Genomic DNA, 23,388 nt, shown 5'->3' on the forward strand with positions numbered 1-23,388 from the left:
TTTAAAAATCCAACATATTAATAGTCTATTTATTTAAACAAAAGAGTCTTCTACTGTATGGAGGTTACAAGAGAGATTAAAACAAAATGGATGAAAATTAATTGTCAGAAACATATATCTTTGCAGAGATATGCTCCTACTGAAAAAGGATCGAGCCTTTATACCTGTTTACATGTCTTCTAGAAGGCGAATAAAGATATAAACCATATCTCTCTGTCTCACATGCTCTTTCACACACTCTCTCAAGTTATAGGAAATGACATCAAGCCACTGAGCACAAACCTAATTCCAGAGTACACAATGATTCACACACTGATGTGGTTTTATGAGTATTGACAATGTGAAAACTTAGATCCAGCTCTGCACCTAAAACTACCAGCCCTGGTAGATGGGAGAGCTTCTGGTTAATCTCTCATCACTGCTAGTGTTACCTTCAGACAACATGCTTATAGCCTCATCAGTCTGCTGGCTGTCAGTTGTCGATATCTTCTTTGAATCATGGACGTTGCTTTGGTAGTTCACTGGTGAGGGATAGGCATTTTCCCCCGCAGTTGACGAGGACATAGATTCCCAGGGGATTTCTCTTTTTCGCCATTTCAGGTCCACTCTCCATCCTGTCCACCCATAGAAAGCTAATGTGAAAAGAAAGCCTTGCATCGGATTAAGAACCCCCTAGGAAAGAGAAGTACAACAGGAATTACACCAGCAAGGCTTCATTTTGAGCTCCAGCAAAATGCTTTGTATGTATTAACAACTTCCCTTCCAATGAACAATTGCTTTAAAATATGCTATTTGCATGCAAATAAAAATGTATGGTTTGGCCATTGCAGACACAAACAAATCAGAGTAAAATACTATGATCTGTTGTTCCAAAATGGCTGAGGCCATCCCAGAGAACCGTAAGCACCAAATGACTTTTTAGCATGAATTTTAGCCAGTCAATCCCCTGGTGCATTTTTAACTTTCCCCACAAACTCTAGACTTTTTTATTCATGAAAGCAAATATATTTTTCATTAGAAACCGAGTCAAATACATAAGCGTAGGCACTAGCATACACAGACAATCATTTTAAATCAGCAGGAATGGATCTGTCTGGAATTCCTTTAGACTCTTGAGCCAGTGAAAATGTCCATCAAAGCGGGACAGTAAAATGGGGAGAGGCACTAAAAAAGAAAACTCTGAGTGATCTCCAAAAAACTTTGCCTGTTCCCAGTGCCATGGGATGCTTAGCAAGTTAATGGCTTTAGCTGCTTCCATCTTTCTCACAGGAAAAGAGGAAATTATTTTTACAGCCAATTTAAAAAATAGTTCAGTTCCTAGACTTGATCTCTTGCTCTCTAGGTGAGTAAGAGCAAGGTCCCTGTCATATGAATGTGTTCACTCCTTCTCAGAAGAGGACATTGTATTACATCAGTTGCATCACTTAATCCTTCAATATCAAACTGCTTAAGGGCTTAACTATACAAAGGATGCTCAGGCCTTATTTAGCAGCTCCAGAATAAATTTTCTTGGAAAAGGAATATGCAACATCACCTCTGAAAAATCAAATATTCTAATAGGAGAAAAGAGGGTAAGGTACAGTAACAGAGCAGCATCTTACAGCTATTTTTGGTGCCTTGTTTCCAAGATTTTTCATCTATTTGTCCCCAAATAATGACCAGAATGTCAAGATATAAGATGTAATTATTCTTTAAAATTAAAAAAAAAAAACACCTTAGTTGCAAACAGAGAATTACCATAAAATGCTCATTTAATGGGGAAACCTTCAGGAATCATGAGCTAAAACTTTGCAGCTTGCATTATTGCAGAGATTAGCAAGGTTAGGCTAGAAATCATTGTAGTGGTCTGTTCTGGATCCTAAAATGGGTAGTGATTACTCACAAAGAGAATGCATACTCCAGCAAATGGGAGAAAAAGTTGGTCCCTAGTACACCTTTGTCAAAGTGTCTATGAGAAATGCGCTCCCAAGTGACTGCTCATTCCTTTCTCTTACTTAATGATTTTCTTCCTTGATTTTCAGAGTGTTTATATCCCCCAAAATTATAAACCACATACTATACTGTTCCACCAGTCTTATAACAGTGATTTCTAAGACTAAGCAATGTCACTTCTGACCTACCATTATAATCCATGTGATCAGTGCAGCACTTCTGATGTTTTTCAGGGGCATTTCATTGATATCTGGCTGCATTTCGAGATAGAACAAAAGGGTCTCATTGATAATATTGGATGACCAGCTATTGGGGGAGCAAAGAAGAAAAAGACAGTTAAATATATCTATGTACACGTAAAATATGCTTTACCTTCAAATTATACAAATTAAGATCACTAATAAGGACAGTAAGATTTTTTTAATCATAGAATCATTAAGGTTGGAAAAGATCCCTAAGATCATCAAGTTCAACACAGCTGGACTTGTTAAATCTCAATCTAAGGGAACTAGTAGCTTTCTGAGACCATGATCAAAAACCAGACACATACCTACTAGCCCAGGCCTAGACAAAGAAGTCAAAATAAGAAAAAAACCCCAAACAAACGGAACCTGATAATTTGAACTTGCTGCAGAACAATGACAGTAAATTGCAGAATAAAACTGAGATAAAAAGCAACTGTGATCCATAATGGGAACATCATTCATGCTGACTTTTTTCGCTGATGCCTTGAAAGAGTTGTGCTCACAGATAAGGAAACCAAATATATGCACATGTTGTTGTAAAAGGCCTTAGGAATTCCAGCTGGAGTTGGAATTTCAGGGTTAGATTACAGCAAACTTTCAAAATGTCCATAAAAAAAACTACAAAGCAATACCAAAGTTGACTTTAAAACCCTTGAAAATGCTATTAATTTTTTTGAATAAAGGTAATACTTGTTTCCAAATAAGGATGAGGATAATCAAGCCTTATTATGTGAAAGAAACTGAGTGTTTTCTACACTAAATAAAGGTTATAGCAAGTGGCTGTAATTTCCTATGACTTCTAAACAGTTAGACCAGCATTTCTTTTTTAGTTCTACTGCAGCTTCAGAAAATAAATCATCAGCATCCATATCATACTTTCCAAAGGGTTTTATGCATGTGCTTCCCCCAATTATATTTTTATCCCAGTGTAAAACCTCCTGCTCTTCCCTCCCAAATCTGAAGGCATCTCTTCTACCCTGTGTTGCCCCAACCTGCTATCTTTGACTAAGTCATTTCAGATTTGACTTCTGGGAAGGAAGGAAATCTTCCCTAAGCTTCTGAGAGGGGACTGCCTCAGTCTTTCCCTCCAGTAACCTTTGAGAGAGGTTTTTACACTCTAAAGCTTATGTTTTATGAGAACAAAATCGTAAACCAGAGCTGTGATTTTGTTTGGGTTTTTTTTCAATAGGAAAAGCCAGAATGAGACATAATGGAAATAAACAAATGTCCCCAGAGTGTCCATAGGAAATTGGCCTTTTCTTTCATGCTTGCTCCCAGATCATCAAGCTGGCCACCATTCCTTAGGTTGCAATGCACTTCAGTGGTGCCTCTGGGCTCTTTCTTTCCACAACCCTGGAAGCTTGACTAAATCTCTGCTCCTCATTATTTCAGCAATTTCCAGGAAGCCATGCTGCAGGATCCTTTGCTGCTGTCTCTGTCTCCTTTCTCTGCTGGCTACCCCACCCTTCACATTGGAAACTTCACTCCCAAGCCAAGCAGACTCAGTTATTCCCTAAGAAAAGATAATCATGTCCCCTCAGAGCACTCCAGCAGCCAAGAGAAGATAAAAAAGGCAGCCTCTCTTCCTGCTCAGCCTTTTAAAGCAATGTAACATGCATTAATACACCTGTGTATAAAAAAGTTTAGTTGTAGAGACTGTAAGTTTGGCCAAGTCATTTCACTACTCCAGGACCATTTCCTGCTGCCTCACTCCTCTCCTCCCTGTCCTACTGCCTCTTTCCTATCCTACTTTGAAGTACCATTTTCATGAAGCAAGATGGAATACTAAAAAAAAAAATAAAATTAAATAATCAGAAATTTCACACACAATCATATGGAGATTTCTGGCATATAACCTTGTATTTCCAGTAGATATCCAAGTTCTTTTCAGGCATTTGGGAACTGCAGAATACAGAGGTTGCAGCATTACATAATCATAGTCAGAGCCATGAAGCCAGTCTTAGAAGCATATTTATTGTAGGTTTTCAGTGATGTGTTTGGCGACAAGAGGCTCTGAGAAATCTTGATTACAGAAAGCCATCTATCAGCCCTCAGTGCTGGGGAGCTGCTGTACCACACAGCTTCAGTCTATGCCCAACCTATTGGGAGTTTTTTGCTATTGTTTCTTCGTGCTTTTGTTTTTCTGATGGTTAAACATTTTATCATTTCCTCACAGCTTTGTGATGTTACAGGAATGATTCATTGCCGTTGTGAACTAGTTTAGAACTGCTTCTTCCTTATACACCTTCCCTTCCAAGCATAAAGACAAAAAAATGAAGCAAATGATCAGGCTTTACTCTTGTCCCATACCCTCTCCATCTGGGAAAAAGGCAGTTTAAAGCAAAATAATACACCTCTTACCAAATAACAAATACCAGCATAATTTTGAAGAAGCGCATCTGGATCTCTGTTCCCAGACGTCTTTCATTCTCCGTGTAAATCCCTTGTCTTCCTTTCAGTAAGGAGGCAACTGGAAAGCATACAATTATGTTCATTAATATACATGTACCTTGTTAGTTTAGGCACAAGAATCCAGAAGACAGATGCCTGTAAAGAGGGAACTGCTGTCTCCAGCAGCAGTTCAGAAGCTGGAAGGACCATCATAAAGGAATCTCACATACAGCCTAATACTAAAGGAAAATAATTACACACATTTGGATTCATAAAACGAGTGATGTCCCACGAGTTGGTTTTTCTTCTCTCAATCTCTCTGAATATATTAAACAGTATAGTCAATATACTTTTATTTTACAACAAAAGGTAGTGCATACAACTTCTATATAATGTGTGGTATAATTACATACTTACTATGTGATGTTCAGACTAAAATAGAATAGATTCTATCCTATTATGCACATTATTTTTCACCATGTCATTGATAAAGCATTATCTACACCTATGAAACTTGAAGATGAAATGTCAGAAAAATAGTTATGCCACGTGCTGTTCAGATATCACAAGGAATATACAAACGCACAAACCAATACACTCTATGTATTTTCCCATAAAAAGGGCAAGTTTTTACAGGAACAACTTCTTAAAAGAACGACTGTTCCTTTGAAAATCAGGATTACTGAGAGACACAGGATAGATGGGATGAAGACTAAACTGAGAAGACTAGATATTTTCCTGCAGTTTTTGTATAATAAATGTGTAGATATATTCAGATACTGCAAATATCTAGAACTGATCATATTACATGCAAGGAATGCATTGAATCTGTAGCTTTTATTCAGTCTCATTTCTTCCAAGCACTGGATAATAAATAAAACTGGAACTTCAAGATCCATTCTGAGTTGTGTACAATTCCCATTTGTTTCATAATCTCAGAATCAGAAGTGACAAAATTCTGATCACATTTTATTACATTTTTAGCTCAAGGGCTGCCAAGAAGTTAAATCAACTCTCAGATCTCGCCTATGTTATCTTTAAACCAGAATAAATTACATTCCAAAGTCCAGATTGGTACCAAAACTACAGTAGAGTTTAGCATCCACTATACATTGTCTCAGATGCTTTAAATCAAGTAACACAGAAATACTTTCACCAATCTACAGCAGGTGTTTATAACAGAACAGGTTGAGTATGTCATCAGAGTGTGTCTCTAGGGCAAATTCCCCATCAAGATGGTATCTTCATTTCAATAGGCAGCTCCTTCCCACCCTTTGCTGTATCTTTATGATTTATTGAGAAGCTGTCCCACATCACGGAATACAAAGACATGACTTTCTACAGTATTGCTTTGTTGCTAAATAACACATATTGATTGATGTTGGCCAGTAGGAACATACCTGCTGATACTGTCCTCCTAAACAGGATTGGGTTGACCACCAGCACTAGCAGGAGTGGGGCATAGGTTGTGACGTAATGTGGGATTGCATGTTCCAAGCCATTTTCACAGCTGAGAAGAAATCATTAAAAGCTTATGCATTTTTTCCCCACAGCTGACAGTTCTGGCTATTCTATATCACCTTTAACTTAAAAAAAAAATAAAAAAGAATGAGGCAAACAGATGCAAACCTTATAATTCATAGGCCTTCACCATCAGTTCATATTGGACATAAAGCTGATTTATAACATGTACTGTCTGTGCATTTTTTCTCAAATTTAAAGGAAAGGTAAAACCAGGAGTGGGAGAGCAGTAGGCTCACAGCAGAAGCTGTATCACAGCCCTGAAGCATGCCCAAGTACCTGTATTGCCTGGCATTTTTCTTTTGGGCCCCCTGAAACCCAGGGAGGTATTTCCAGCATACTCATTGACTCAGTGGACATGCTTGTCAGAGATCAAAAAGCCCACGTTTTGGATGTCTGTCCCTAAAGCTGACCAAACGACATTCAAATGACCAGAGAGTGCTACAATTTTGCAGTCTGTTCCCAGAGTTCTGCTTACCTGGAGATAGAAGGGTAATAAAGCAGTGCAATCCCCTCCACGCAGAGCAGCACTGCAAGGCCCCACGTCATCATGTGGTACAGCACAATTGTACTGCAAGCACCAAACGGGACAGGCACAATTAAAGATATCAGACCTAACACGATCCATGTTGCAAGGTAAAAATAGGACCCTCACTGAAAAAGAGCTTTACAGATAGGAAATTATGCAGAACAACACTGGCAGTACATTAAACTAAGGAAAGCAGGTGTAGCGGGGGGGGGTCCTTCAGAAAAAGAATGAGCCAAAGCAAAGTTGTTCAGGCTTGCACATAAAGGTCCTGTCCCCTCCAGCCTGTAGGGTGGAGGGTCAGGACTTCTTCCCTTCCCTTTATCCATAAGGAACCCCTGCATCTTCAATTAGGAATGGAGTTGAACAGTCAAATAAAACACATGTAATTTGAAGAGAACTATGTTTAATTTTCAGAGTTGGATACTGCTCCTGTCTTAGGGAGATTCAGATCTGTATGTGTAGAAAGTCTTTTGCTGTTTACTCTGATCTTAGAATCAAGCACAAATACGCATGATTTTTTTGCGCAACAGGGAAGGGGGAAGAAAGCAGGTCCCAGATGTTTCAGACTAGAACTATGGGATTTTACAAAATCAGATTTATCCTCAACAGTCTGAAATTAACTCAAAAACCCCATTTTGGTAACATTTGCCATAAGAACCATATCTTCTGTACCTGACTGCTAAGTATCCTCTGGGAACAGAAGCACATAATACAACATTTAGCAGTAGCAACCTAAGGTTATTTTGTTCTTTAAATAACCAACTTAGAGACATCATATATTTTCTGTCTGGCATTAAAGCATGGTACTTTCCAAAGGGTTCAGGTTCTTCTGTCATAGGCATTTCAGAAAAATATATTGTAAAGTTCCTCAGAACTTCACAAGTGTGATCAGAAGGGAAATAATGACTACCCTGAGAAGTGGATAAAATAGAAAGTCCAAGAAAAATTTAAAAAACAGGAAATGAACTATATGAAATTCAGCACTTTCCCCCTCTCAATTTTTCATTTTCAAGATAACACTTTTTTTGCTGCAAGAATCAATTTTAGGTACAGAACAGGGACCAAATAGTCATCTTACTGCCATCAAATTTATAGACCACAATTTGCTCCATATTTTTCCAAAGGTCAAATGAGTTCAGTTACATTTAAATTTAGGTTGGATGTAAATAAACATCTGAGCATTACCCTGGCAATTTAAGTACTTAGAACACCACTCATCTCTATCGTTACCTGGTAACCATATGAACATCAGATAGTTGTACAAACTTCACTTATACCCTTAGATAGCTGCAAACACAGACATACAGTGTTGGAAGGAAAATAACAAATTCAGAGCTTTAGCTCTGGTACCTCAGTCCAGCTGATCTTCTCACCACCAAGTAAGAATCAACAGCATAGCAAAACAACCACCAGAAGCCAGCGCTATATAACAGCTGGATCCACATCTGGAGGGGAAAAAATGCCAAATGTCACAGCTGCTTCTCGAGTACCACTGGGGCAGGGGAGGGACTTTGGCCTGGTGAGTTGCTTTTCAAATGTGTGCATTTTCCAGACAAGATTATAAAGCATGAAATCTTACTCAAAATCACAGGAACAGCATTGTTGTAGCCTATGGGTCAAGTCACAGGTAAATTGAGCAGTGTTTGCTTTCACAGCTTATTTTGTAGTTTAGAAAACCTGTTATTTACCTCTCCATTCCTAACCTCAGTGTCATAAGTGAAGCCCAGAGAAATTTATAGTGAGGATGTTTTAATTTTAGGTTAAAATCTTAAGTGTTTCTCAGTAGCTGAGACATGAAAATATAACTGAGGTCAGTTATAACCACAGTGTGCCTACGCATTCTGGGTTCTGCACGTGAGAGGTATTTTCTCAGTGCACAAGGACCTGATTCAAGGAACAGTTATCAAGAAAAAAAAGGTCATTAATGAGAAAATCACTCACCCTCTGGAAAAATATCCATACTGAATTCCCTGACTGATTTCTTCAATAAAAATCCAAAGGAAACAGGTTCAAGTCAAGTTAAATTCAACAGCATTCTTGAGCTGACCTTATGAATTTTACCCATGAGTTTGTATAAGATAAGTGACCTTTCTTCGCCGCTGTTTATAAATTCCACATTTCTTCCCCATAGGAGCTGGCTCTTTGTAATAGTCTGGAACTGTTTAATATTCAGATTACCTTCCCTCCAAGACATCTTTCAGTTCTTATCTAAATATCCTTTATCACAGCTCCATAGTGGCATCATTTTACATCTGGAAACCAACATGCTTTTTATTGAGCCAAATGTCAGCGAATAGAGATCAACCATTCCATCCTCTGAAGGGCAAATCAAGCAGGGAAATATTTCCTTTCACCATGGGTGTAGACCCTACCTCTAGTCATTCGTGGCACGAATTATTCAGCATTTAATTCAAACACCATGACATTTTCCTAGTGCACAGAAGAAAAAAAAAATTCCAGTCTTCCTTCTAATGCACTTTACCCATGGCACTGAGCATGTAACTTCATCTGTATGTTTACATATTTGCTGCAGTTGAAAAATGCACAATTTACTATATGTACACACACATATACAAAAATAAACTGCAAGGATTTCAAAAAAATCCAGCATAGACAAGACTGTCTCCAAAAACAATATAAATCAGATATAACAAAAATCTTCACATGCTATTTTACTTTTTAGCAAAATGACACATTTTGCTACAGTGCCTGAGAGAGAACCCCTCTGCAAACCATTTAAAGAAGATGTGTAACAGCCTCACTATTTGGAGTTTGTATTGGCTTGTGGTTAAGTGAAATAAAACAGTGGTACTAAAAGAAAAATAAAATAGAATTGGAAACATTTTATTAACTCACATGAGAATATGTATGGGAAAGTGAGTGGAAGGAGGGTTAGTTTTCATTCCAATATAATTAAATCTAAATTTAAAGTGACTCAAATTACAGCATTTTACTAGAGTCCAAGAAGGGGAAAATAAAAATTATGGTAGACCGCTATGCTACTCACCATCTAACCTGAGATTCAAATGAAAAACAAGCAGTCTGCATACAGTATCTTGTCACCATTGAAAAATACTATTTTTTGTGTTAAGGGCAAGAAAGTGAAATTTAAAACATGAGGAAACACATGTTTTGAATAGGACATTCTTGCTACAAGATATTGAAGTTGTTGGTTTCCTCTTCCTTGAAGGAAAAAAATAAGCATTTGCATCTAATAAGCAAAACTTAAGGATGTATGACAGAATTGAGAATCAATAGGCGCATACAATTTATATTTGTGTACGTGGCATAAAACTGTCATGTTTGAAATTGCCATTATATAGGCATACAAGGCATAGTGAGTTCAAGCTGGCACATATTGTTCTATTTAAAAAGTACTGAATAATTTTCTTTACATGCAGCATATCCCCTTCTACATCGTACACTTCGAATTGCAAATCTAATACTATTACTGCTCATGCATTCATTCACTGGGCACCCTATCTGTTGAATTTGGGTAAAGTGATGATCTGTCTTATCTGTCATTCTCCGTGTTTTGGTAAAAAATGTTATCTTTATTTTTGTACAGTAAACTCAAATTATATGTCTCAGTATTATGATAGTAAAATTTGGAACTGAGTTTTAATCTGTACTTTTGGAATGCATTTACATTTTCTTATTCTTGTGTTTTAATCCAGAAGATACTTAATTCGGCTTGTCCAGATGCATTCACTGAATGCCCATATAAGCAGCAATCTGAGGTGTAATCCTGCATGGCAGAGACAGACCTGCCAGCAGCTTTGCAGCTTTGAGAATATTTATCTTTAAGTTCCTCTGTGTCTAAAACACACATGCTCATGCCACAAAGGCTAATTTGAGCTACCCAAGTTGCTGGTTTCAGGAGGTCCCCACTGCCACCACACAGGCTGTAGTTTCTGACAGAGAAAGTGGGAAAATAATCTCATGCTGCCAGTGCAACAGAGCCACTGGGGTATTAGTGCCAGCAGTGGTTCACAGCCCTTTCAGGATTGCTTATACCCTTATGGCTCTATATTCCTGACTTTAGTACAGGTATGTCCTCCACTACCCTGGCAATCCTGCAATGAGTGAATGCTAAAAAACTCTTGGGATCCCTTTGACCTGTGCTGCCCTACATCCTCACAGGCACCATGCAGCATCGTGTAGCACCCTGCCCGTCCTGATACAGACTGTCAGAGGAAGGCAAGAACGCACTTGCAGGGGTGTGGCAGAGGCTGAAACCACCATATCCAGGCTCTGACTCACAGCCACATTTCTTTTTGGACACAGTAGTTTGCCTTTCAGACTCCCCACGAGGAGGGACTGTTAATTGGGAGGAGGAGAAAGGGGGGATGACCTCTGTACCTACCGCGCTCCCCACGCAGAAAGTGGAAGGCCACACATCAGTCCTGTTCGCCACAGAAATGTTAGCTATGAAGCCTGGGAAGCCTAGCCATACACTTGACCTAAAGATCATACCTAAGGAAAAAAAAAGTATTAATGCTTTGAATCTGCTGGTGTGATTTGAATCACATGCTTTCCCCTGGCCACATATTTCACATCGCAGCCCAGATTTTGTGCGTCTCCCAGAAGGCGACGGCTGCAGAGGAGCACAGTAGGGACAACTGTGTTATTTAAATGTCAGTGTAATCATTCAGGGAAAAGTAGCCCCAAGAGTCAGAAGCTGCTGGGACTTGCAATGTTATGTAGATTAAAATCTCACTTACTTACAGATGGTCTCACACACTTCCTTAAAATAAACTGGGTAGCAGTTAACAGATTGACATAAACCAGTCACTAAGTATTACAATTTTACCAGCATATATTCAAACACTGATATTCACTTCTCTATAATCCCTCATTGCAGAAAAAAAGTTATTTCCCACTTTTTGCTGCCTTCATTTTTACAAGCAACTGTTTTCCTCTCTGTCACAGGACTGAACCAAAACAGGGCTTCAGAATTAGGAGAGAACACTACCCTTTTTAAAAATAAACTTAGAGTTTGTTAGTGAGGTTTTCTGGGTTTGCTTGAAATAAAGCACCAACATATAACAAAACCCACCAGGTTTCCCACCAAGAATGAACTATTCCCCACCCACCAAAGTGAGTCTAATACAAAGACAATACTGGATAACTAGTTTGAGTTTGTCAGTGAAAGAGAAAGGGAAAAACCCAACTTTGCTGGCCTCATCTCACTAAAAGGACCTTTTCCAGGCGAATGTACATATGTGTTTTCCATATCCCTCTTTCTTTATTTCCCCCTATAATGTTTGTTTTAGTATTGGTATTACTAGGCACTGTGAGAGAACAGCATAAGAGGTATGAAAGTGGAAAAGACCTGAAACACACAGACACACACACACACAACCCCCACTCCGAGCAGCAAGAGAGACAAAACAGCACTACTTCTATTACCTAATGTGAAGGAAAAAATGCTACTGTAGAAACAAAGTTGTCCTGTATTTTCATGTGTCATGGTAATTTATACCCAATTGGCAGTAAACGATTGATGGGACAGCTTAAGACACACTAGTTTCATTTTGACTCATGTATTTTGTTTTATTCTCTGCTGTTCTATTCCTCCAACCTATCACCCAGGGGCTGGACAGCAGGTTATCCTTGATAAGGGAGCTTCACTTGCATTTCAAAAGCCTGTGTCCAGCCGCAATTCAAACTCACTTGCTGTCAATGTGATGTGCCCAGAGAAGCGGCTGGCACATGAACAAGAGGCACACTTGGTCTGAGAGGATTTAAAGACATAGAGGACAGTGGTTTTCAAATGTAGTCTAGTCGTAAGGACTGGCTAAGTCTTTGATGTCAGCTTAGTTTTCAATGTGCTGCATCACCTCCACTTTTATGCCTTACTCTGAGGATCAGTCACTATTCTGGATTTTAATTTGTGTTAAAGCATAGATTTTCGTGTAGATTTGTCAAATGCTTTCACTTCTAAAGTATAATTACTGAACAAGAACTTTCTCCCCAAAGGCCTATTATTTTCTGATCTCACCTAGCCTAAATCTTTCTGTGAACACATAAAGTATGTTTTCCTCAGAAATCTCTGCTATCCATTCACCAGTTTCATTTGTCTATGGTACCTTAGGGCAACAAGAACCTGCTACAGCAATGGCAAGGGACATCAAGTGGGCACTTACCTAAGCCTCCAAGGATGTCACAAATGGAGATAAGGAGAAGGATGGTGGAAGAGGAGGAGGCTTTGGGCATCTTCCGTGGGCTCTGCCCTTTCTTTGGCAGAAGCTGCAGGATGGTCAGCATCAGACTGATGGAGGCACTGCCAATGCAAACTCCGCAGAAGACTTCAGGCTGGAAGTTCATCACTAGCTGTGTAGCTGCATCCCTGTTAGGGCAGCAGTAGGTTTCTAACCTTGGAGAAGCCATGAAATGTCCAGCTGCTGGAAGGGCCCCAGGAGCAGAAGAAAATACTGTTGCTTCCCCAAGGCAGCATTTACTTTTTCTTCACCCTCCCCATTAGTCCTTAGTGGTGAGAATCACGCGATTGATGGATCATGTGCTGCTGCTGCTGCTAGAAGTAAATCCCCCCAAGCTGCCTCTCTCAGCCTCTCCTAGCAAGGAGATCAGATCCAAACAAGAAAACACAGTGTAATCTGAAACATGCCCCATGCTTGCTCAGAGCCATTGGCAACAGTTCACTCACATATTTCTGTTTGCACAGTATGTGATACAGGAAGACTTAAATTCGTCAGAGCATTGAAGATAGTTTAAAATAAATAAGGATGCAGATACCGAAGTAAAAGCATTAGATTTTAATTGTGTTTCTCTTTAGCCCCATCCCACACAGCACCCTTTAATTACTGCAAATTAATTGAAAAGATGAGTCTGGATACAAGCAGCCCTGGTCTTTACAGGGAGGAATAGGTATACAAATCCACATCCAAACCAAAATCTTAGTTTCAGTGATCCAACCCACCCACCTCTGTAAACAAAGTTAGAAACATACTCTATCACTACAGAAAGAGATTCCAATTGGGAAAAAATATTAACCTCATCCTATTTAAACCACAAGCACAAAAAATCCTCTCTTTAGTCTGTACTGTCTGCATTGGATCAGCTTGACATGGAAAATTCCAGGACTTAGAATTTCTCAATAACATTTTTCTCTTTTCTTTTTTTTTTCCTTTTTTAATTTTGTAAGGGTTTTATATGAAAACAGGATTTTGATCTTCAACATTTGTTTTTACTTTATAAGCTAGACAATATCTTTTAAGATGGGTCCTGTTAAACACAGCAGCAAATACTCACCATTATAAACACAAAAAGTAATTCTCCCCTCTTAGCTAAGCTTCACTTAGCTAAGCTGATACTCCCTGTATCAGCCCTCACCCTTCCAGAAAACTTGTTTATAGGAACGCATTCAGGATATACAGGAGGGAGCACTGCCAACAGACTTGAAGTCAACAGCTTGTTTAATAACATAGTCATGGATTTTATAATTAGTCCCTATAAGAACAATTTACCTAACCTTTTATTTTTTTTTTTTCTCCACTGGTCCAGCTTATTATTTTAGCAAAAATTATGAAGGACTAGTGAATGACGGTGGGATGTTTTGTGTATAGGGCTTATAAACACAGAGATTTCAGCCAGCGTGTCTGCCCTCAGTAGAGAAAACAGGCACTAGACCTGGGTAAAATGGTACCTGCTGCGTTCTTCATTAGGGAAAATACCTTTTACACTTGATCCGAGCAAAAGAACAAACCCCCCCAAGCTCATCAGCCTGCTGACTGCTGCTGGGGGCTGTGCAGCCTCCCGGTGCCAGACAGAGGGAACGGGGCTTGGGTGGCAGCTAGAGCTGAAGCTGCCAGACCTGATGTGTGTCCACCCAGCCTGTTCCAGGAGACTCCCCAGTGCTCTGCCCCAGGAGACTCCCCAGTGCTCTGCCCCGGCTACAACACTCAAAGAGCAGGATGTTAGCTTGCAAATTCAAACTCCTACACACGGATGTCCATTTATCAGCAAGGTGTCTGAACTCCCATTATAGTCAACTGAGGTCTTAGGCAGCCAAGCTTACAGTCTAGACTTTGTCTAGAGAGCTGTTTAGCTCTTCTGAAAATAAATGCACAGGGTGAGCTGAGTAGGCTCCAGTGACCATACTGGGAACTCGGGCATCCACATCATCAAAGACTGTGAAACCCAGGCAGCTGAGCTGAATGTTTTCGCTGGATGTTTTTGCTCCTTTACAGCATAAAGAGATTTCCCTTCTCCATGGATGAAGACAGATGAGTGACCTGAATGTTGCAATCCTATTTTTTGTTGCTACTATGTATACAAAAATATATTGGAGACAGCAAGGTTGCAAAATCAGATTGTCCTGCTCCAGGTTGTCAATACAAGGCTCTGTTGTCAGTACAAGTTTGGGACCTTATTCCACCTCTGCTAGAGCAGCGGTGCATGGGGTTGCCACATTTCTGTCAAGATACTGCATTGAAATCTACCTGGCTACTAAAGAGACACAGAGACAGATTATTAGTTAAAATAAAGCCATTATATGCCATACATACAATTCAAATACATATAAATTAGAATAAATTATGTTTGCTCTCATTTGAAGGTAAATTACATTGCTTGGCTTATACTTAAGACAGCAAAACTTTAAATTATTAGACAGAAATGGAAACTGTTGAATAGAAGCCTTTCATTTCCACTATCAGGTTCTACAATTGTTCCCCTCACTATTTCTGCTGCTATTTTCCTTCCTTCAAAAATCTGAAAAGCATGTCAAGTTGTTATCCTGATTGTTTGTTCTGGCTTACAGATCGGAATGTTTCGTGTGTTTTGCTTTTTCTGCTTATCATTTGTTTTCATTGATCTTGACTGTGATCTTCTAGTTTGCCCACATGGATTTACCACTTATTATTTTTTCTCCCTGCCTTTTTTTCAGCCACTTTGAAACTACTTTCATTCCTCAACTGTACTCTAATACTCTGGAGACTAATTTTTTTATCATTCTCTTCATTACTCTCCACAGTTTTGCCAGCTGTGCACCCTACTTTTATTGCTTTACTTCTCTGAGTGAAGGATTGGTTTTTAACCTCTTCTTCTGGGTCCCTTGCCTCCTCTAATCTCTCAGGATTTGATTACACAGTTACTTACAGAGGGAGTAAGTGGTTTTTATTGGGAGCAAAGCATATGACCTCTAGCATACCTAATGCAAAATAGAAATCAAAGTGACTCATAGATTAATGGATACTTGCCATGATACAAGTAGAGGTGTCTAAAACATGCCAGCATTTGAGGCTGAATGGTGATGGATCTGCCAAACTAATGAGCCACCCATTCTCTCAGCTGGTAAGATCTAGCTAGTCTCTGGTTCTTCTTGCTGGTGTTGAAGTATAAAAAGTTAGAACAGTCAAAGAAATTCAAAGCTGGTTTTGCAGTCTTACACTTGAGATTAAACTTTCTTCTTGTGGTTATGAAAATAAGAGGATAAAAGCTGGGGACAAAGGCAAAGGAAACAGAAAAGTAGTGAAAGAAAGTAAGAGAATCGTTATTTTGCCTTGTTAAGGGCCATTATATATTATTCAATAAAACTTACATCATTCTACAGGTCCTGATTCTCTCTGAAATTATTAACACAGTTCCCACTTCTGCCAGTGGTATGAAACAGACCCATGAATATGGTATTGCCTCATTTCTGCACCAAGGCAGGATCTCAGCTAAGCAAATGGTATAGCTTGGAGACAACCATTAGCACACATACAAGAAACGTTAAAAAAAAAAACCAAAACAAACAAAACCCCAAACAAACCAACAAACCCCTGGAAATGCAAATACCATTCAATCACACTCACAGCAAAAGTACAACACTAAAAATTCCAGTCCTGGTTTTGGACTCTGGCAAGAGTGTGCTCAAGAATGAGAACAATACTGTGCTCTTTGCAAGGAGAACATGTGTGTACTCCATACTTTAAGAAATAACCTACTCACTCTTTCCTTGGATCCAGGACATAATGTTTCATCCCTGTCCATGTTCATCATTAAGATGAAACACTGGCTTCTAAGGGAAAGCAAGGACAGGTATGCATTTCTGTCGTTAATGTTTCTGTGTGTTTATGGCTTATGTTTGAGTGTGCAGCTATACATATCTCAATCACTGTTTTAATTAAATCTGGGACTACAGCACTGGTTTAGAAAGGACAAGGAAATTTGTGGCTATAGAGACAGAGGATAGTTTCTTTTTTTTTATATGTATAGTTCAATGCATGAATTAACAGCTCCCAGTGAAGATCTTAGCTACTTTACAAATGTAAAAGCTATATTCGTCAATGGTTCATGATCTCATTGTCTTTTACACATCACCTGATGTAACATTTCCCAAACTGAAGAAAGCTAGGTCTGTCTTTGAGCTAAATGGATGCAGTTATGATCTCCCCAACAGATCCTGAAATATGTTCTTAAAAGCCTTGACATACAAATCTTCTATATGCTTTAGCACCATTCTTCATTTTATCTACATAGACTTCCTGCAGTTAGATTTAATTTAGAAGAAACTCTATGTCCTTTCCATAATCAGCAGTACTGATTTTTAAAAGTAATTTTAAAACTGTTTTTCACTTAATGTATAACTGAAATTAATGGGGAAATTCATACCCCATTATTTCTATTTCAAGTTTTATGTAAAATTAGGAAGGGATATTGGAACAACAGTGATATTCAAAGCGTAATATCTGTCATTATTATAACAGCTACAGACTCCGTTAAAAAGAACTGGAAGAAAAACATGCATCAATTCCTATTCTTCAGTGATTAAAATATAATTATAGAATTGTAGATTATTATTTTACATTTAAAGATGGTGAATATTAATTTTAAACGTATGAGAATTAATATCTCATTTGCATAAAAATAATAATGTTGAAGTTCTTTTTGTTTTCTCTAAGAATAAAAATATAAATACATAAAATGAGTGTGCATTTGAACAGCTCAATAATTGTGTGTATTTGACTGATGCAATCATGTTACACAGATTTTATCGATTTATTATATACCTTCTCCAGGGAAATGTTACCTTACCTGGCTTTTGTGAAGAAACATACAAATATTAGTTATTGAAACTGTGCCTCCAATGCATTTAAATTAGTAAACAAGATTTAAACAGATGAAGTACAAAATAACTGAGTAGAAAAATGTATCCATAAAACTCAAGAAAATTATTTTTGCTTAGGGATTGGAAGAACAGAATCCCAGATTCTCCATGCCAATGCTGAGAATATTACAGTCTTCCAACCTGTATTAAGAAAAATTTTTGTGGCCACATTTCTGGACAAATTTCACTCTTAATCACTGTCATTGTTACAATATTTCACAGAATAAAAATATACCTCTGTTTCAGCACATGTGTAATAAAGAGACCTTGTCCTGCACCTACACAGACCACATGAGACAGAGTTTGAATAGAGCTGAATAATAAAAAAGACTGTGAATGAAGGAATATTATCTCTCACACACTGTGATACTGAAAATTGGATATTAATGTTCATAAGCATGTATGTTCATTAATGTTCATACCCTGATCTATAAGATGTTGAATGTTTATCCTGCCCTCAGTATCTTCCAAAGGAATCCTGGGCCCCACCACTTCTGCATTGTCTTTGAGAGGTTACATTAGTTGGTTCCCTCAAGAGAAATTACGTAGGATAGTCTTATATCCTTGTTATGATAGATTGCTATACTGTGCAATCTTTTTAGATTACATCTCCCAACATCCAGCAGTTATGTTTTCAGAGCCCATTAGCACTAAAACCTCAGTTCTCAGATCAGTCTATGTAACCAAATCGAAATATATTACAGCACTAACTTCACAGCTCTTACAATGCAAGAACTCTCCAAGACTCTATTAATTAAATTGCTAAAAATGTCAATGTACCATGGTCAATTAGATGGTCTTGTTGAATGCTGTAACCCCGTATCAAAGGGAATTCTGACAAAGTGCACAGTCCAGGTCCAGACCACAGACACCAGCCAATATCCCCCCTTTGAAATCCCATGAGCATCACTGGGTTTTTTTCCTCTGCAGTGGCTGCATGATCAGCAGTCAGCCCTGCAGCAACTTGGGACTGGGTGAAGGAAAGTTGCAACCTTCTATTCCACAGATTGTTGTCTTGTAGTTTCTGAAATGAGCAGATAGCTCAAAAGTATGGCTTAGGTGCTTCAGGGAATCAAGAGGAAATGCAGTAATAACAGCAGAAACATTACAGTGCGGAAGGAGTTGGGATCCACTCTTTCGACTTTTCTTTGAAATCATGATTAAAGATCATGATTTCATTGTCAGGCATGGACTTCGTGTTCCAAGATGGACAAAGTAATGAGCATTCAATGTAGTTTACTGGATACACCCTTCAGCTGAGCAACATGGCTAAACTATATATTTATATCACAGCTTGGTTACATCAGCTACTCCTATTAGTCAACTCCCTGGGAGCACAACTCCAAGAAATCATTTGGTCCTAAAACTGCTTCAGAAAATGCAATCTTCTGAAAGTAATCCTCTATGTGAGCTTCAATACTAACAATGCTTCACTTGCATGAGTCTGCTTTACGCAAAATTCAGGCTAAGGAAGCAGTACCTTCCACAGCCTTATTCTTTCTAAGCCAAACACAAGACAGGAAAAGCTAACCTGAATGATGCACTTCTCATTTGTATGGCTTGGTAGGATTCCCTCAAATATCCTATCAACTGCTAACTGTCTGGTAGCAGAACTGAGAGGAAACCGCACCTACACATTTAGTATAAAGAGGTGTAGCACTCTGTGGGGATGAGACACACACAGAAAGAACTTCTGTCCCCTGGACTTCTGGGCAGGCTCAAAACAGACTTACATCTCCCCTAATATCACCACATTCATGCAATACAATAAGTCTGGCACTGCTGGACCATAGCCTGTTGACCATATCTGATGCTTTAGGGCAAAATGCTATGGCACTGCAAAAAATAAAGAACATTTACTTCATGCCTTATGCATGCTTAGATGGGCTCTCACAGGTGCTACATCGTATGACCTTCACCTGGACATGGTTCATTTTCTGTGTAACCAAGCTGAGAGTAGAAAGGTCATTTGTAATGAAGAAATGCTGTCTGTTTATAGAAAGCACTGGGACATTTATTTATACATGGCTGATAGGCAGAAAAAGGAAAGTCTGCTTGGGGCTAGCAGCAAATGAAGACAAAGTCCAAGTGAAAAATAACAGATTACAAGGCTTTTGTCTGCTCTTATGCATACTCTGGCCTTTTGCTATTTATCTACCCTTTTAAAAGCCTTCACAGCGTTCTCTGCAAAAGAGCATTTGAAACCTTCCCTTCGGCATTTTCCCCGACCATGCCTGCTCCAGTGACCATCTTCATCAAGTACAGAATTTAGATGTAACAGGCTGTGATATCAGAGTTTAAATGCATTAGAGACTTTTGTTAGCCTTTGAGGCTATGTCCCTCATGTAATTAAAATGGTCCAGCAACTGTTTTACAGCACATGAGGGCAAGCGGCACAGCACAGTTTGTACAGAGAATGTTAGCATGTAACATGTTATCAAAGAAGATAGACAATGAAAAACACTCCCTAATGTCCCATAATCAGAAACACAGCAGCAAGAATAAATATTACAAATGATGCTTCGCTGAAATGATGGAACTTCATGAAGAAAAAAAATCCTAGGTTAATGAAGCTGCAATGCACATAGATATGATCAAATACAGCTATATAGTGAATATATATACATATATATGTACATTATATATGTATATCCATATACTGCTGGACTCTCTTCCACAACTAAAAAGAGTGGCTTCATCCATACTATCTTGTAGTAACAGTCACTGGACCATATTATCCCCCAAACTGTGTTCAAGCATTGCCTAGTTAGCCTGCTGCTGCTGAAACAGTGTGGACAGTCATGTACTGGTGCTTCAACCTGTGTGCTCTCATAATCCCATCTTTTTGGTTTCTTTGTAAAGTAGTCATCTGAGATGTTGTGATACAATTTGATAAAAGGCCCTAGCATAGGAACTGGAAAAGGAACAAGTGTACAGATACCAGAGGGACAATGACCCAAAACAGGACTTAACATGTGCCTGGACTTGACTACAAGCTGAAAACCACAACCCTGGGGAAAACTAGTTACCTATTCACCTTCTCTTGTTAGCCTGTATGTTATCTTCTGACTCTGCAACCACATAAGGAGTTGCTATCGACCTTTTTTTTGACTTTCAATCTTGTTTTCATGCAACATTGTGAAAATAATAAATCCTGAAGTGGACGACAGATTACAGGAATCTGTGTTGGACTCATCGCTTTTTTCTTGTCTACAGGTCTAATAGGTCTCAAGATCTGAGCCAAGAATATTATTGTTGGCAAACCATTGTATTTTTTCTTTTTGTCAGTCATAGCTGCAGTTTGTTCCACAGTGCATGTTCTCACCCTCATAAAATTGCTCTGAAGTACAAAGCATATGTGCTGTGGGAATAAGTAAGAATTGAACAAAGTTTGAATTGAAATCATCACGGGAGATAGAAATATCAGGGCATCATATGAAATGCTATTCTTTCACAAATTTCAGCTTTATAAAAAGCCCTAGGTAAAAAACACAGAGGATTATTTTTTTTTTTTTTGGTCATAAAGAACTGAAGAACTCAATATATATTTGAGTTATATATATCTGAAAGGTTGAGAACTTCCAAGGCTTTTTCCAGCACTAATTATGTGCTGATGAAGCCTTATTTGCAATACAGGAGAAACAAGATACACTTGGGAAAGGTTTTTAAAGTGCCTAAATCATAGAGGAGACATCCTGCTGGAGCTTTTCAACATGTTATTTTTCATACTGGTAAAGTAGGTAATTTGTTGAAATCAAAGTGTTTTGCAGAAGAGCGTGATTAGGCTGAATTCATCAGAAGCAGCATGGCAGGTTTCCAAAGGAAAGCCTTTTGGTTTCCAGATATGCCAGGATGTCTGTCATTGGGCTGCTACCCAACCTGTTTCTCCAGGTTCTCAGGACTTTCAGACTACACAATGGACTGTCAGCAGCTTGCCAGACCTTGAACTACTTGATCAAAAAATCCATCCACTTCTGTTACAGGAATTTCTTATCACTATTTCAGTTGTTTTGGTCTTTGTGATGATAATTTTCAAAGACATTAGGGTTTGAAACAGGAAGGAGCTGGAAGCCACTGTGCAGCTAGAAAGCTACAGTCTAATCACTATCAATGAAACACGGTGATATGAATTGCATGACTGGAGGGCTGCCACCAATGGCTATAAGCAGATCAGAAGGGACAGGCAAGGAAGAAGTATTAAATATTACAAAGAAATTCTTTACTCTGAGGGTGGTGAGGCACTGGAACAGGTTGTACAGAAAAGATGCGGATGCCCCATCATTGGAAGTCTTCAAGGCCAGGTTAGATGGGGCTTTAAGAAAGTTGATCTAGTGAAAAATGTCCCTGCCAATGGGACATTGGACTAAATGATCTTTTAAGGTCCCTTCCAACCCAAACCATTCTATGATTCTATATTTCACTGTATGCTTTGCTAATTGTACCATAAACACTTTATAGGATTAACTTTTGCTCCACCTACATGTGCATGCATGCCCTATAGCTTTTCACAGTAATATTAGATTGCTGTGCCAGTGAGCTATCTGGGAATAAGATATGCAAGTCCATAACTCCTACTTTGTGACTAATTTCTCTCCTGAGTTCTGGCAGTAATCTCACTGGATTCACAGTATTGTCACAAAACTGTAGCCTTCAGAAAATATTTCTTTTTAATTTTTTCTTCTTCATTGTAGAGATCACAAACTGTAGAGAGCACTGGAAACTAAAACAATATGCCTTCAGCAACTCTGTCAGCTGGTTACATAGAAGATGATGCCTTGGTACAGTTATAAAATAGATAGGTTATTTTGGCAGATACCACTAAGGATGTGTACAAATCTGCTCTACTCCTGTGCTGGAGCTGATAGAGCAGAACATGGGCAGTGGATCAGCTGTTCAGTTTCAGCATCTTAACTTAAATTGTCCATGAACTATGCATGCTCCAGGGCATCAATTTTTAATTTCATATGGATGAGGCAGAGGCACTTTGTCTCTTCACCAACCTGTTGATGTTTGGCGGTTAGCTCCAGGAAAGGAGTAGTAACAAAGAGTGGGAGGTTGTAAAGGCTTACCTCACTTCAGTTCTTTACTCCGTAACTATGAGTCAAAAGCCTCTCCTTCTCTCAAATTTCTCAGCTGCTGGGAAAAAAAAAAAAGCCCTGCTGACATTGAGAGGTCCAACACAGTGAATGGTTTCAAGTGAAAAAGCCTATTCCAGAGCCATCCGGTAGGTATCCTGTGCAATTCAATGCAAAGTGCCTCAAGGAAAAGATATGTGGTGTACAGCCACAAGGGTGAAGCAGGCTGTACCTCAACATCACACTGTGCCTGACACTGTTTAAATAAAATCCTGCCATAAAGTAATTTATTCACAGTTTCGGTAATACCAATGACTAAGTAGAGAGGAGGTATGCAATATGAGCAACAGAAAGAATGGAGGCCGGGTAAGTTCTGTGGAACAAAATTTCACTTGAAGTTGTTAATCAAGCTTCAAGTACCAAGGTAGGAAGACAGATGAAGTACTGTGAAAAGAGCTCAGTTTTTACAAGGCAGGGATTCACAAACTGGGTATGTGGGAACCATCCTTTAATGAAATCTGATATCTCCTTTTCCATGGCAGGAGAAGGCATTTGGGTAGTTTTGTGTATCACTGTGAA

At 38.8% G+C, this 23,388-nt stretch overlaps 1 protein-coding gene across 3 annotated transcripts; it reads right to left on the bottom strand.

Annotated features, from left to right (window-relative positions):
* Positions 1 to 22,872, bottom strand: GPR143 (G protein-coupled receptor 143). Of its 3 annotated transcripts, none has more exons than XM_064646593.1 (9): positions 22,809 to 22,872; positions 12,768 to 15,090; positions 10,985 to 11,094; positions 7,969 to 8,063; positions 6,568 to 6,660; positions 5,969 to 6,078; positions 4,539 to 4,647; positions 2,121 to 2,238; positions 1 to 672 (listed from the first exon to the last, which is right to left on the bottom strand). In XM_064646593.1, the coding sequence occupies exons 2-9, from the start codon at positions 13,009 to 13,011 to the stop codon at positions 373 to 375; spliced, it is 1,179 nt and encodes a 392-aa protein (XP_064502663.1). In that variant the 5' UTR covers positions 13,012 to 15,090; positions 22,809 to 22,872; the 3' UTR covers positions 1 to 372. The 3 variants fall into 3 exon arrangements, with proteins under 3 accessions (XP_064502663.1, XP_064502662.1, XP_064502664.1); XM_064646592.1 differs by having other exon boundaries at positions 22,804 to 22,869; XM_064646594.1 differs by having other exon boundaries at positions 12,768 to 15,087; positions 22,809 to 22,855.
* Between the last annotated feature and the right edge of the window lie 516 nt (positions 22,873 to 23,388).

This window comes from Pseudopipra pipra, chromosome 2, assembly GCF_036250125.1.
Source record: "Pseudopipra pipra isolate bDixPip1 chromosome 2, bDixPip1.hap1, whole genome shotgun sequence".
In the NCBI taxonomy this organism is placed as follows: Eukaryota; Metazoa; Chordata; class Aves; order Passeriformes; family Pipridae; genus Pseudopipra; species Pseudopipra pipra.

Coding starts and splice junctions, on each gene's coding strand:
- GPR143 (XM_064646593.1), bottom strand. CDS start 13,011: ATGGCTTCTCCAAGGTTAGAAACCTACTGCTGCCCTAACAGGGATGCA. Junction 4,648..5,968: donor TAGGAGGACAGTATCAGCAG/GTATGTTCCTAC, acceptor TATGCTTTCCAG/TTGCCTCCTTACTGAAAGGA. Junction 2,239..4,538: donor ATGCTGGTATTTGTTATTTG/GTAAGAGGTGTA, acceptor CTCCCCCAATAG/CTGGTCATCCAATATTATCA.